The sequence below is a fragment of the Dreissena polymorpha genome, chromosome 15, assembly GCF_020536995.1.
Source record: "Dreissena polymorpha isolate Duluth1 chromosome 15, UMN_Dpol_1.0, whole genome shotgun sequence".
Lineage (NCBI taxonomy): Eukaryota > Metazoa > Mollusca > Bivalvia > Myida > Dreissenidae > Dreissena > Dreissena polymorpha.
Window position 1 is genome coordinate 54755138 of NC_068369.1, and position 14484 is coordinate 54769621.

General features: G+C 34.6%; 1 protein-coding gene across 1 annotated transcript in view; it reads right to left on the minus strand.

Moving 5' to 3' along the window:
- The window catches only part of LOC127859761 (fibrocystin-L-like), a 65337-nt gene that overhangs the window by 41394 nt on the left and 9459 nt on the right, over window positions 1-14484 (minus strand). Inside the window, exons 8-20 of the mRNA XM_052397268.1 lie at window positions 13586-13749; window positions 12618-12842; window positions 11868-12001; window positions 11029-11195; window positions 10401-10555; window positions 8642-8798; window positions 7755-7909; window positions 6010-6238; window positions 4537-4803; window positions 3939-4063; window positions 3369-3498; window positions 1630-1810; window positions 734-981 (exon numbers count right to left, since the gene is read on the minus strand). Coding sequence (XP_052253228.1) covers window positions 734-981; window positions 1630-1810; window positions 3369-3498; window positions 3939-4063; window positions 4537-4803; window positions 6010-6238; window positions 7755-7909; window positions 8642-8798; window positions 10401-10555; window positions 11029-11195; window positions 11868-12001; window positions 12618-12842; window positions 13586-13749 — 2337 coding nt within the window. The remainder of the gene's footprint in view (window positions 1-733; window positions 982-1629; window positions 1811-3368; window positions 3499-3938; window positions 4064-4536; window positions 4804-6009; window positions 6239-7754; window positions 7910-8641; window positions 8799-10400; window positions 10556-11028; window positions 11196-11867; window positions 12002-12617; window positions 12843-13585; window positions 13750-14484) is intronic.

Below are 14484 nucleotides of genomic sequence, written 5' to 3' on the forward strand. Positions count from 1 at the left end.
AAAATTCGGTTCCAGCACTGAAAGAGTTAAGAGGCAGCTAGGGTACTAGTCCCAGATAGGAGGCATGACTTTGTTGCCGACTTAGACTAGCAACCAAATCTGCGATCACTACAATTACACAAAAGCAATATGGACTTCTTTTCAGCTCCTCCAATAATGAGCAATTTGCCGAATTGAGAAAAACACAAAACGATTTGCATGAAGGAAAATTACATTATAATCTTATGGAATAGGTTGGACAAAGTGTTAGTTATCTCAGTCAGTAGAGAATAATTCCTATGAGCTGGGCTGCAATGATTTAGGGTCTGAATGAGTTTTAAAATGTTCAGCATGTCACACATTCACAAGAACGGAGTTTGGGCTTGATAAATTGTACACACAGAATAATCTCAGTAAATGTTAGTTTGTGTGTGAAACTTCTGTTTTAGCATAACATTTCAGTATGACGTAAAGCAGTTCCACGCTCAAACTTCAACATTATTTTCTTCTAAAGAGGTGTGTTCTCTCGAAAACTGGGCATAATGCATGTGCGTTAAGTGTCGTCCCAGATTAGCCTGTGCAATCAAATGACTTTTCGTTTAAATGAAGCGTCTTCTTAGCAAAAATCCAATTTAGGAGGAAAGTGTCGTCCCTGATTAGCCTTTGTGCACTGCACTGGCTAATCTGGGACGTCACTTAACGCACATGCATTATGCCCAGTTTTCTCAGAACGCGACTCTAATTATCAACTTACCAGGATCAATGCCGTTATTAGTGACCTTATGAACCGTTCCCGCATTTTCAACCAGACACACGATTTTTGAGTTTGTAACTGTTACCACTTCACAGTTGAATTCTCCGACCTTCACTGAAAGTAGGTCAGCATCTGTTCCAAAGCCTGAGCCGGTTATGGTAAGTTTTGTGCCGCCCTGTACAGAACCCTTAAGAGGGTAGACGTTGGTAATCTTGAGGTCTACGTTGATTGTTGGAATCTGAGCTTTGCTGAAATAATTAAGTTTTTTTGTCCATTAATTTTTACATTTAAATAATCAGCACTGCAGAGCTTTGTGAGGACCTTTCTGATTTTGAAATACATGTAAAAAACAGAATATTTGTTGGTTCTGGTAAATCATCAATTTTAATTCACTAGTGATCAGAGAAATAAACATAATTTTCATTTTGTTGAATGCTTTTCTACTATTTTTTTTACGTTTTGAAAAGGGTTTAATAGGAGTCATTTCAAAGTGAAGCTTTTGATAATTTTCATTTATTTTTCAACAATTTTTGTAAAAATCAATAAACCATTTTAATACAATTTATTTTCTTATAATTAGCCATAGGAAAATATTAAACAATGTAGGCCCTTGTAATCCAAAGGCGGAGAAAATATTTCTGACTAACCATCCTATCGACACAGAGTATGGTAAAAAAATTGTAACTACTTCTTTTAGTACATTAAATTAATTTTACATAGTTTGCACAATTTTAATAACAACACTTTCACTAAGTGTTCATTTCATTCCATTGGTTTGTTTTGCAACACACAAAAAAACATATTAATTTGTATCGTTTAAAAATATTATATATAAGTTTTCTGAGTAAACAAAAGTGAATACTAAAATCAACATCGTGTAACATGGGAATACAAACCTGTCCACTGCGAGCCCGTTCATCGTTTCCACACTAAGGTCGAGGTCACCAGCAGTGGTTACTACGGCACTGACCTCAATAGTGCTGTCAGACCAGGATGTGGTCATCACTTCCTCATCACCGATGTACACTGATCCAGGGTATGCCCCAAATGAGGTACCAGATATGGTAAGATTTGCGCCTTTTATGTAAAATAAGGTGAAAGAAACGGTCAGATATGCGTCTGAAAATGTTAAATAAGGTTACAGAAATGTTCAACCTGAAAATGTCAAATAAGTTGACAGAAACGGTCTGATATGAACCTGGAAATCTTAAATAAAGTGACAGAAATGACCAAATATGCACCTGAAAATGTTAAATAAGGTGACAGAGTTGGACATATATGCACCTGAAAAAGTTTAATAATGTTACTGAAATGATCAGGTATGCACCTGATAATGTAAAAAAAAAAATTAAATAAGGCTACATAAATTGTCAGATATGCACCCTGAAAATGTTAAATAAGGCTACAGAAATCGTCAGATATGCACCTGAAAATGTTAAATAAGGCTACAGAAATCGTCAGATATGCACCTGAAAATGTTAAATAAGGCTACAGAAATCGTCAGATATGCACCTGAAAATGTTAAATAAGGCTACAGAAATCGTCAGATATGCACCTGAAAATGTTAAATAAGGCTACAGAAATCGTCAGATATGCACATGAAAATGTGAAATAAGGTTCCATAAATGTTCAGATATGGACCTGATAATCTTAAATAAGATGCCCGATATGGTCAGATTGCATGTGAAAATTTTAAATAGAGTGCCAGAAATGGTAAGAGATGCACCTAAAAGTGTTAAGTAGGTTCCAGAAATGGACATAGATGCACCTGACTTTTTTTAAAGGTGACAGAAATTGTCAGATTTACAAAGGGAAATGAGGTGCCAGAAATGGTAAGATTTACACCTTAATCGGTAAACAAGGTACCATAAATGGTCCGATTTACATCCCGATTGGTAAACAATTGCCCAAAATGGTCAGATTTACACCCCGATTGGTAAACGAGGTGCCAGAAATGGTCAGATTTACACCCCAAATTTGATAAACAAGGTGCCAGAAATGGTCAGATTTACACCCCGATTGGTAAATTAGGTGCCAAAAATGGTAAGATATAGGCCACACAATCATCATCAGTGTTCCATGTTTTTGGTTTAAGTCTTTCAACAAAAGTTACCTTTCAAAGTATTGTAACTCTGAAATATTCATGTTAGACTTTGACATGCCAAGATGATGAATGACAACATAGAGTAAAGGAAACAAAACAAGTGACCAAAGTATTTTCAAAATTATGGACAGAAACACAACACTTATGTTTTGTAATGTTGTGACATTCATTTTTAACCCTTACAGCGCTGGAACCGAATTTTAAAGGTCTTTGCAAACAGTTTGGATCCAGATGAGACGCCACAAAATGTGGCGTCTCATCAGGATCCAAACTGTTTGCTTTTCTGATAGTATTCTTTGAAAAAAATCGAAGAAAATGCTAATTTTAGAAATTCAGCAGACGACATTTTAGCAGATGACAAATTTCCCAGTATGCAAAGGGTTAAGAACTACTATTTGACGAGTCATGTGTTTAAGACTGCAAATAAGCGAGAGTGTAGAAATTACTGCAGAACATTTGTAGCAATTAATGTTTCCCAACAAACAACCTCAAACATTTCCATAAATGACCAAACAGTCTGATATATCCTACCTGTTGCTGGTATGGATGTACTGGATATGGAAGTGATAACAGCTGTCAAGGAGTTGTCGTACGTAAACCCTGAAAACGTCAAGGTTTGTCCACCTTGGCTCACAGCAACATCATACGTCCCTGGGGAAGCCTGAAGTTTAACAAAGTATACATGTAGTCAGGATACTTCCATAGCTTTAATTTAACCGATATTTGCCATTTACAGACAATAAACACAATCTGATGATGTTTTACCAAAATTAAAATATACAATAAATGTACTCTCGAGGAATGATAGTGAAAATGGTATGGATTTTTAACATTTACATATCAGATATACCATTTTGGCATTTAACTTTTAGTTTGTGTAAAATGATATTACCAGTATAAATGTAATTTTATTTTTGGACTAAATCATAGAATTGTTTGCATCAAATTAACAAAATCTATATAATGTGTGATAACTGCCCATGACAACAACCCTACTTGATTACTTGAATTATTGCAAATTTAAATAAATAGCCACAAAATTTACAATAAACTGTTGGTATCATATCAAAAGAAGCCCAACCAGAAGTTAGTGTGTCTTACTGCAGTTGGGACGATACACTTCACCGTGCCTGGCTCGGCGCTGACAACTTTGCAAGGGTTGGCTGCTACAGTGACCACAGCATCAGATTTGAACCCATAACCAGAGATGGTGAGTGTCAGACCACCTGTCAATGTAATTGAACATGTGAATATTGTCTGCAATAAGGGCTCACTGTATGAGATTCTATGATTCTAGTGCAATTTTAATCTTCTATAAAACGCTACAAACCAAATATATAGAAAATATTTGTTCATGTCAGTGTAAGATCGTTTGTTATTTCACGAGTGATCATAGAAAATATATTTTCACCGCTGAAATGAACAATTTGTTTATTTTCACTGCTGTTATTTCACTGCAGAAATGTCATATTTTATCATTAGATATAAAAGAAATAGAAATCATTTAGTGTACGTAAGATTAATATCAGGAGCATTACAGTTTTAAAATTATACTTTAATTCAAACTGAGCATTAAAAAAATGTAAAGGTACAGAAAAGCACTTGACAAATGTGTTTCACTAATTTTTCTTTTATCCCTTGTGTCAGTGTCACCAAGTCTCAAATGCTAAAATTTATATAAAATGGAAAAAAATCTCACCTCCAAAACTTCCAGATGTTGGTGAGATTCTGTCTATGTTAGCGACATAGGTGAACTGCACATTGCCAGTGGCAAACCCCTTTCCTGCCACATTGACGCGCATAGCATGTGCCCCCACAGGACCATTACCTACGTCACACACAATACTGGTGCTTGTTGCTGTGGTTACAGTGCAGGGAACACCCGCTATGGTGACCATGTTGTCTGCAACAACATTGCTGAAGCCTGTTCCTTGGATAGTGATTGATGTACTTAGAGCTGATGTGCCTGAAGATCAACAAGATTGAATATCGGTACATGTGTTATGATTTTAACAAATAATAAATGTTACATATATAATGTGCTTTTTTGCTGTTGTTAAGCAATGTACAAGAATTTTCAACAGTAACTTGATAATGCGACGTGTCCATCAATTTTAAGTATTTTAAATGCTTCTACATAACCAAATCATTAAAAAGCATACCTCTGATATAAGTGATATGGTTTAATATTGGAGAAAAACAACAATATCTTGTGCAAAAATAGTTAAATGGTAGCCATTATCGGGTTTGGTGAGTGGGCTTAAATTTCATTAAAGTAACATTAGACGCATCTAACAGTAAATGCTTTGTTTATAGGTGTCTATGGCACCCGTTGTTTATATTTGGTCTTTTTATACACTTATATTTGTTAATGCATCAACATACTAAAACAATATCCCGGAAAGAGAAAAATAATGCATTTGAATAACAACTATACTTTCGTTTTGACAACTGACGACAGAAATGATTCGATGTATGATGTGAATCTAAATTTAGTTTCAGTAGATTTGTTCATACGACACATTGAAGACACAATTTTGTTTTACGGATCATTATAATTTCCTGCAACAATATCTATTCATACGACACATGAACACTAATTCCAATCCTAATAAAAAGACAGTTCCGCTCGGCTTGGAGGATTGGGCCAGTCATGTAAAATATTGAATATATATAATGTATATTTTTTATATACAATTGGTAGCAAGATGAGTTGCAGATAATTGGTCAGTTACCACATTTTAACTAACTCTTTTGACCTGTTAATTCTTTTCAGCTCAATTCAACAGAGAAAAATGCCCATAATATCACTTCAAACAATAAACCTCAATTTCAATCTCAATTGCACCATAAAGAGAACAAAATCAGACATAAACAAATGTTTGCTCCAGATCACCTGACATGAACTGGTTAATTTTATGGAGTTGATAAAAAAATAAGAAGTAATTTTATAATTGAAAAGAAAAGAAAAGTATTTTGGATAGTTAAATCAGTGTTTTTTAATTCTATAGAATCCATATTAAAAAAGTATAAATCATATTACATGTATGTATCATGTTTTGAGCTTCAAGTCAATTTGAGAAACTTTTCAACTGACCATTTCATGAGAGAAAAAAAGATTCTCTACATGTTTCCCTTTTGTCGTCTGAAACAAGCAAAATCAACAACTTACCAGAAGTGGGTGAAACGCTGGTTACGGAAGGGTTCAAAACAGTCTCCCATGAGAAAGAGCAGTCTGTGTGGCACGCTGCAGGGATGTCATTCATGTACAGCCTAACCTGCGGTTTGGCATGCACAGTGGAGAGCATGTCGCCGGTCAGAGGGTCGTAGAATAGACCACCGTCTGTTGTCGTTTTGATGCTGGTTGCTGTGTTGACACCTACAAGCCTTCCACCACTGACCTATATAATTATAAATAGATACCAGCAAGGAATTACTAGCCTTCTGTCAGCCAAGATTTTCAAGGAGAATACACAGAACTTGAAACAGAACAAATCTATGAATTTAATGAAAGTCTTTGATTTTGTAATATTTTTGAGCTTTCACTTCTTCAATTACAAGAAAAAATATGGTATATAATTTTACTTTACAAATGATGATAAAAAAATCCATCTAAAATAAAGAACAAGAAATATGTAAATTTGTTAAAAAATATAGTTACCGTTAAACAAATAAAAAAGGCTATAAATCTAAAAAAAGGGGAACAGCAAGAATCATGTTTTTTTGTTCCCTGAATTTTCTTTTGTAGGATCTACCAAGCTACGATGTTTCGAGTTGATACCTCTTAAAGGTGTGAAAATGTTCCTTACAAGATTTTAATATAAAAAAGTAATAAAAAAACAAATAATGTGATTGTCAGAAACACAATGCCCCCTAATGCGCCGCTTTTTTGTTACCTTTGACTTTCAAGAATGACCTTGGCTTTTTTTTACCTTTGACCATGAAGGATGACTTTGACCTTGACCTTTCACCACTCAAAATATGCAGCTCCATGAGATAAACATGCATGCCAAATATGAAGTTGCTGAGATCAATATTAAAAAAGCCTTTCACCACTCAAAATGTGCAGCTCCACGAGAAATAAGTAAGAGATTGATTGGACAAATGAATTTTTTTTATATAATTTTTTACTTTTGACCTACAAGGATTACCTTGACCTTGACCTTTCACCACTCAAAATGTGCAGCTCCACGAGATACACATGCATGCCAAATATGAAGTTGCTGTGTTCAATATTAAAAAAAAATGTGCAGCTCCACGAGATACACATGCATGCCAAATATGAAGTTGCTGTGTTCAATATTAAAAAAGTTATGATAAAACATTAATGAAGGTTAAAGTTTTAGGAAAGAAAAATACAATGATATTTGACCTTTGACCTTGAAGGATGACCTTAACCTTGACTTTTCACCACTCAAATTGAGCAGCTCCATGAGATAAACATGCATGGTAAATATCAAGTTGGTATGTTCAATATGGCAAAAGTTATCAAACTTAAACCAAGGTTAAAGTTTTGGACAGAATGACAGACAGACAGACAGGACAAAAACAATATACCCCCGATCTATCGACCCGGGGGGCATAAAAACTCAAAATGTGGTATTATGAGTTTTAGTTTGTATGCAATTCACATCCCCATAATGAGATCTACACAACTTGTAAGTTTCAAAATGATCCCTCTTTAATACGTTTTCAATATGTGCTCCTGAAAAAATTTAAGTACAAACATTGGCTTTGAAATTAAGCTGAACTGACAGAGTGACAGACTGAGGAACAGGTCTGAAACAGACTGCCTAACATTTGGGGCACTAAAGTTATTAAGATATCAGCTATAATTAATTTAAGCATAAGAAAGTGTAACACAGCTAAATATTTTGTATTGTCATTTTTTTATTATTTCAAGGTTAAATGTCTTACCTCCATTTCTGGCTGGTTGCCAGGCAATGTAAGGAAGGTCACAATGAGGTCAAAGTTCGCACATGACCCCTCCTTCTCAACAAGGAGCGCCCCAATACCATTGAGGGACTCAAGGTCACGGTCAATTTCATCTGCCTTCAAGGACACATTCAAACCTGGAAATGTTCAATTTAACATCTACTATTTGTTTTATAATGTAAAATAAACGCTGAATTCTGATTGGATAACCTGCATGACCATTTGAGTTGTAATTCAATGATTCATTCATGGTTGGAGGTGATGCAAGTTAATATGTAAGTAAATTTCCCAGATGTTTTGGACCAAACAAATTCAGAAAACATGATAACTTAGTCTTGAATGAATAGCATGTAATAATCTTGGTGATAATCAACCAAATTGTTCATACCGACTACCATTACAAATAGCTTTTATGACTTAATGCTGTATGTGTTGAAAAATAATTTCTCCTTCAAATGATTATAAGCATAATGCCTGGGGATTAAAGGACATCATACTTATCAACCAACTAAGTAACTGGTTTTTCATATTAGTTTAGCAAATTAATCTTTCTCAAACAATCTTAAATATCTACTGTATGGCTCAAGCAAAGTGAACAGATTGTGTTATTTTATTGTTTTGGTGTCAAAATCAGGCACAATTAATCTAAAAGTTTCTGCAATGATTTTTGTGTTAAAAAACAGACAATAATGATATCTAGTAAGCATTTAATCGATATCTGAGCAAATACATTAGCTATGATATGTATGTCAGAACTTAGCATGATTTAATACATTTTTTGTTATTTACAATTCTTGAGTCCAATATGACATCAGCAAAGATCAAACTATATTTAATTCAATTCAATCTAAAAATAAAAACCCACAAACCAGATTTTGTTTTCCCGTTGAATGTCACATCGATGGTACCAGTTACAGGTGGGGACGCTGCTGATGACCTTGTGACCTTAATTACCCCTGACCCTCCACCATTCTTCAAGGTCGAGGTCACAGCATTGCTTGGGCTGTTCGGGCTTCCAGATGTAACCTATCAACACCATGGAATTAACAATGTTAAATAAATAAAGTTATATGTAATTGCACAAATTATATTCAGTAAGTACATAGCGCTATCATAAGGGTTTTAAACTCATGTGAGAGGTATTGTTACTTAAAGAGTATCATTTATTAAATACAGGTATAAGGAAAAAATTACCAGGTGTCAAATAATGGTGGTTAACCTGCACATTGTATAATCATGATTATCACATTAAATAATTTGGTAAATATCCCGATTCAATTTGCTTGAAATACATTAATTTGACATATTCACTATTTTAGGAATAATTTCTTCCTAAGAGTTGGCTATTGTGGCTATAAAAAATGGTTTGGAGTTTAAATGTGTAAGAATTAAACCACCAGTGTCAATTGGCCAAAGTGATTTGACTAAAAGAATCAGAATGACCATAACAGCATACACTTGGCAATAAATAATTTTTAGTCTTCAAAAAATGTATACATAATTCATCTGTATAATAGTATAACTATTTTAACCTGAACTCTAGCTTTTATTTTTGTCATGACATTAACACAACAACACACTTCAAAATGATGTAAATTTTATTCTTTAACATTGAGTGAATAATGTTATGTCAAATATTGAGTACAATATATTATGTTTATAAATGCAAATAAGGTACCATGTTCTTTGAAAATTAACATTTTGATTAAATTGAATACAAAAGTTGTCTTACTTATATGATTTACTGTGATGCATAATGCCGAACATTATCTAATATTAAAAAACATATGCATTTTACTTCATAATTTGTTTTCGTATTTCCGGGAACGTCTATTATTGCAGGATATCAAACACTTACTATTGAATACAAAAGTTGTCTGACTTATATGATTTACTGTGATGCATAATGCCGAACATTATCTAATATTAAAAAGCATATGCATTTTACTTCATAATTTGTTTTCGTATTTCCATGAACGTCTTTTATTGCAGGATATCAAACACTTACTATTTTCCATATTTAGGTCTATAAAACAAGCTGCAGGTCTTGGTAGAATTACTGAATACATGCATCATCTATCAATTATCTGAATTCACTCAGCAACAAACAACCCCATTTGCAAATTTAACATATTGATGGTCCCCATTCAAAATGCAGAACCTACATTTTTTTACATTTCGTGATTTTTGCACTGTGTAGGGCGGGAAATCAGTGCGCACATGCCCAGAAAACGCCAAACTGCCTAACCAATCAGAACAAGCCAAACCGGCCATATGATAAAATGCCGAACTGTGATTGTGGAAATAAAAATAAGCAAAAATGCGAAGCTGAGCACTAAAAAATGTGAAGCTTAATATTATTGTAAAATGCTAAGCCAAATAATTTTTAACTTCGGCATTTTGCAATTAGTTATGAAAATGAAAAAATAGCCCTCCTGGAAACTTGTGTTTTTGTAAGTTCGGCATTTTAAATGGGGACCATGGATATTTAATTTGTAACGTCAAAATATAATTAATCAAGGGTTTAAATAAACAGTTGTAAAACATTAACATTTTGGTTAACATTTCCATAACAGGTACACTAGTGTCAAACCCAGCCCCCAAAATTAGAAAAGTCTCACTGCCTACCTCAGCGTTTGCAAGCTCAAACATAGGTAGCTGGTTCCCACATTCATAAGGCTTCAAGGTGACCTCATAGTGGGTAGCTGACATGGAGGTCACAATGACCTCATTTATAAGGGCTCCATTTGGGCGTGCAGGTGGGGCCCTGCGAACGTGAACCTCTGTGGAGAGGGGAAAGGACATCTGTTATCCTTATATAAGTACATACATACATAATTTTGGGGTGGGGGGGGGGGGGGGTTAATGAATTTATGGCAACTAAATATTTGACATTCAGCTAGCATTCGAAAAATTACACAATATATGAATATTGAATATTTTGAATATAAGATTAAATATTTTCCTAAAAAAAAACTACCTGGATAATCTTATTTTATGTTTTACAAACAGTCAAATGATTAAGCAAAACTTATTGAATTAAAATAAAAATTAAAGATGCAAAAGATTATGCATGAAGACAAGATCTTTTTTCAATAGATATCTATTTTTTACAAAGAAATACTTTATCAAAGCAAATAGTAGCAAATAGATCTTTCGATCAAATTGATATCTTTTCGAAGTACATTGTCTTTGTTACACACATGCTATTTCTCATTGAACAGAGATACAACACAAAGTATGTTGCATCACGAACCAGTATCAGTTGTGGTCTCTTTTTTTCCTATGAACAAGGAGTCGATGTAGTAGTCTGCCTGACCCCGAGCCACCCATGCCTCCCTCAGGCGATGTTCTGATCCCGTAGGAAAGGCACCCAGTACTGAGCTGTACACATCAACACACGTGTAGTACCACGTTTCCGACCTGGAGAACAATCAGTTTGCGTGAGAATATAATATTGAAGCACGAGACACAGGGGATTGTTGTTTCATGACCATGTCAATATTATCACTATTTGTTAATCAGTTGCATCGCTCATTTGAATCGCTAAAAAGTATTGTGAGAGAATGGCAATGGATAGGGGTGTTACTGATGAGAGCTTATTAAAACGATTGCTAGGGCATTGGAGGTGTACATAATAAAAAGCCATAGCAGCAAACGTCACATATGCATATGTACAAGGTTGGTGGTGGTGGTGTGTTTGTGTGTTTGTGCTTTAATGAAGCAAAAGTCTTATGTTAAACAGACACTTTCATATATATTAGACATATTTTAGTTATAGAAAACAAAGTCCTATCTAAAGGCCAATCTGTTTCCTTGTTTAATCTTACTGAGTTACATTGCCTAGGCAAAGTTTTTCAGTTTCTGTCAGGATAATTATCAAATTGGCAAGTACCGTATACAAGAAAAAAGTATTACATATTCATATTTTTGAATTTTATGTTTGTTATCAGTTCACCATTCCCAATTAGCATAAGAAAACATGGCAATTTTTATTCACAGGGGCATACCTTTCTTTTTGAATAAACACTCTATGATATGGCTTTAAAATAGACATTTAATTTAATATAATGATTCAACCTTTGCAGAACCTACTTTTGATCGGAGTCCGTCTGGAACACATGGTTGATTGTGTGATAGCTGGTGACAGTCTCCCCATTTGAGGCCTGTTTCAGAGTCACCTTCACCCAGATGTAGCTCTGAATGAAGCCTTTGTAGGCAAAGCACATCTGAAATGTGACCCACAAAGAGACAACATAATTGTATTGACGTCAAAAATGAGACATATTAAAAAGTATTTCATTTAAAAACCTTAATTAGAGCAAGCAAATGTATAAGCAGATTAAAATATTTTTTGTAATGTTTTACGCAGTACTATACAAATTACAACTTTATAACATAAGAACAATGCCTGCAAATTTGAATGCTTTACATTAAAAAGTATAGGAGGATGACTTTGTACAAAGTTTGTGTCCATGGACAGACAGAAAGACAGATATACAGACAGAAGGACTGAAAGATTGACAAACAGAATGCTGTACGTTGAAAAGTGTAGGAAAATGCCTTCTCACAAGTTTGTGTCCACAGACAGACATGAAGACGGACGGACAGACAGATTGTTGGACAGATGGACGAAGACAGAAGGATAGACGAACTGACAGACAGACAGACACACAGACAGACACACACACAGACACACATAGGACAGACACACAGACAGACAGAAACAAAGACAGACAGACACACACACAGACACACACGCAGACACACACACAGACACACCTGCACATAGACACACAGGCAAGGGGGGTGGGGGTTATCAAAACATCAACTGAGTGTTTTTACCGTTCCATAGGCGGACAACATGATTCCAAGCTCGTCTGTTTTCTGTTGGTAGATTCTGTCGGGGTTCTTGAGTGAATATCGACCACAGAACGGCTCCGAATCCTTCACTCTCTCACCATTGAAGAGGCCAGCGCTTTCAAAGCTCTCATAGTGCTTGGCAATGCCTTTACCCGAGAATATGGTCGGACACTTGGCCTCGAAAAGACTGTTCATCACACTCTCCAACTGTAAATAGCAGGTAGAGGTATGCAACAACTTTTTTAAACCAGTAACCACTTCCATTTTGAAAATCTACCCTATCCATCCAGATTGTTTTTTCAGAGCATGGAATTCTCATTCCCTACTTTAGACTGCTTAATTGAAAACATGTAGCTTCTTTTATTGTTTTGGATTTCAACAACATTCTGTCCACTTGTTCAATCAAAATACATAAACATTTTAACAATACAGATATTTTGTTAATGATCAAAACAAAATGATAAATATTTTGAAGCAGTTTATTAAATATTGCATTAATTTACTTGAAGAATTTATTATAAAGGCACATAGAGAAAAACAAGGGATTAAACCCTTTGCATGCTTGGAAATTTGTTGTCTGCTAAAATGTTGTCTGCTGAATTTCTAAAATTAGCATTTTCTTCGATTCTTTCAAAGAATACTATCAGAATAGTTTGGCGTCTCATCTGGATCCAAACTGTTTACAAAGGCGTTCACAATTCGGTTCCAGCACTGAAAGAGTTGAGGACATTTTCCAGAGGAGCTTGGTCATAACAGATTTTGACAAAAATATTTTTTTAATTATTCTACAATGCTTTATTGCATGTTTTTCCTAACAATTTTAATAAATAACCAAACATAACACTGTGCGGACTGCACAGGCTAATCTGGGATGACACTTAACGCACATGCATTAAGCCCAGTTTTCTCAGAACAAGGCTCAATTATTTTTGTACAGAAACAAATCATACCGTGATCTGACTCAGTGAAGAGGCAGAGAAAGGTAAACTGACAGAACCACCGATGGTCAAGGACACCGTATCCAGGTCAGGTTGACCCTTTATATCCTCGGTTACAGTGTAGGTGATGTCAGAGCCATTCAAAACTTGCATCAGACTGATACTGGGGAAGTCACCTATGAATGGTAAAAAATTATATTTCTCATATACCATACCACATGACATTTTTGCAGTGAAATAACAGCAGTTAAAATAAACAAATTGTTATTTTCACCAGTGAAAATAACAAATTTTCCAAACTACTTTTTCCGTTTTTAGATTATCATATCAAGATGTAATTTCCCTTGTTTGACCCACTTAACAAGTACTTGCTTGTTAAAATCTACATTCCACCAAATCCAACAAATTTTCCTTTTATCTTATGCTTTTTTTCACCGTTTATTTACATTGTTAAAGAGTTTAACCAGAGAATTTTGCTGGTATAAAAAACACTAATGAAGTTATTTTGTGTATTGAAATGTATCGAGGCACGTCAAGCGAGAAAGAGTAACTTTTCAGCAAAAGGGAAACAGCTGTAAATTATTTTCTTGAAAAAGGGGCATAAATCAAACACAAAATTTGTTAATGTCATGCAGTGTAAGATTGTTTGTTATTTCACTTGTGATCATAGAAAAATATTTTCACTCGTGAAAATATATTTTCTACGATCACTCGTGAAATAACAAACAATCCTAGACTGACATGAACAAATATCCTCTATATCGACCTTGCTCTGGGAATACCAGGCTAATAATGCATTTACATAGAGTATTGTTCAATGGGAATACCAGGCTAATAATGCATGTACATAGAGTATTGTTCAATGGGATTACCAGGCTAATAATGCATGTACATAGAGTATTGTTCAATGG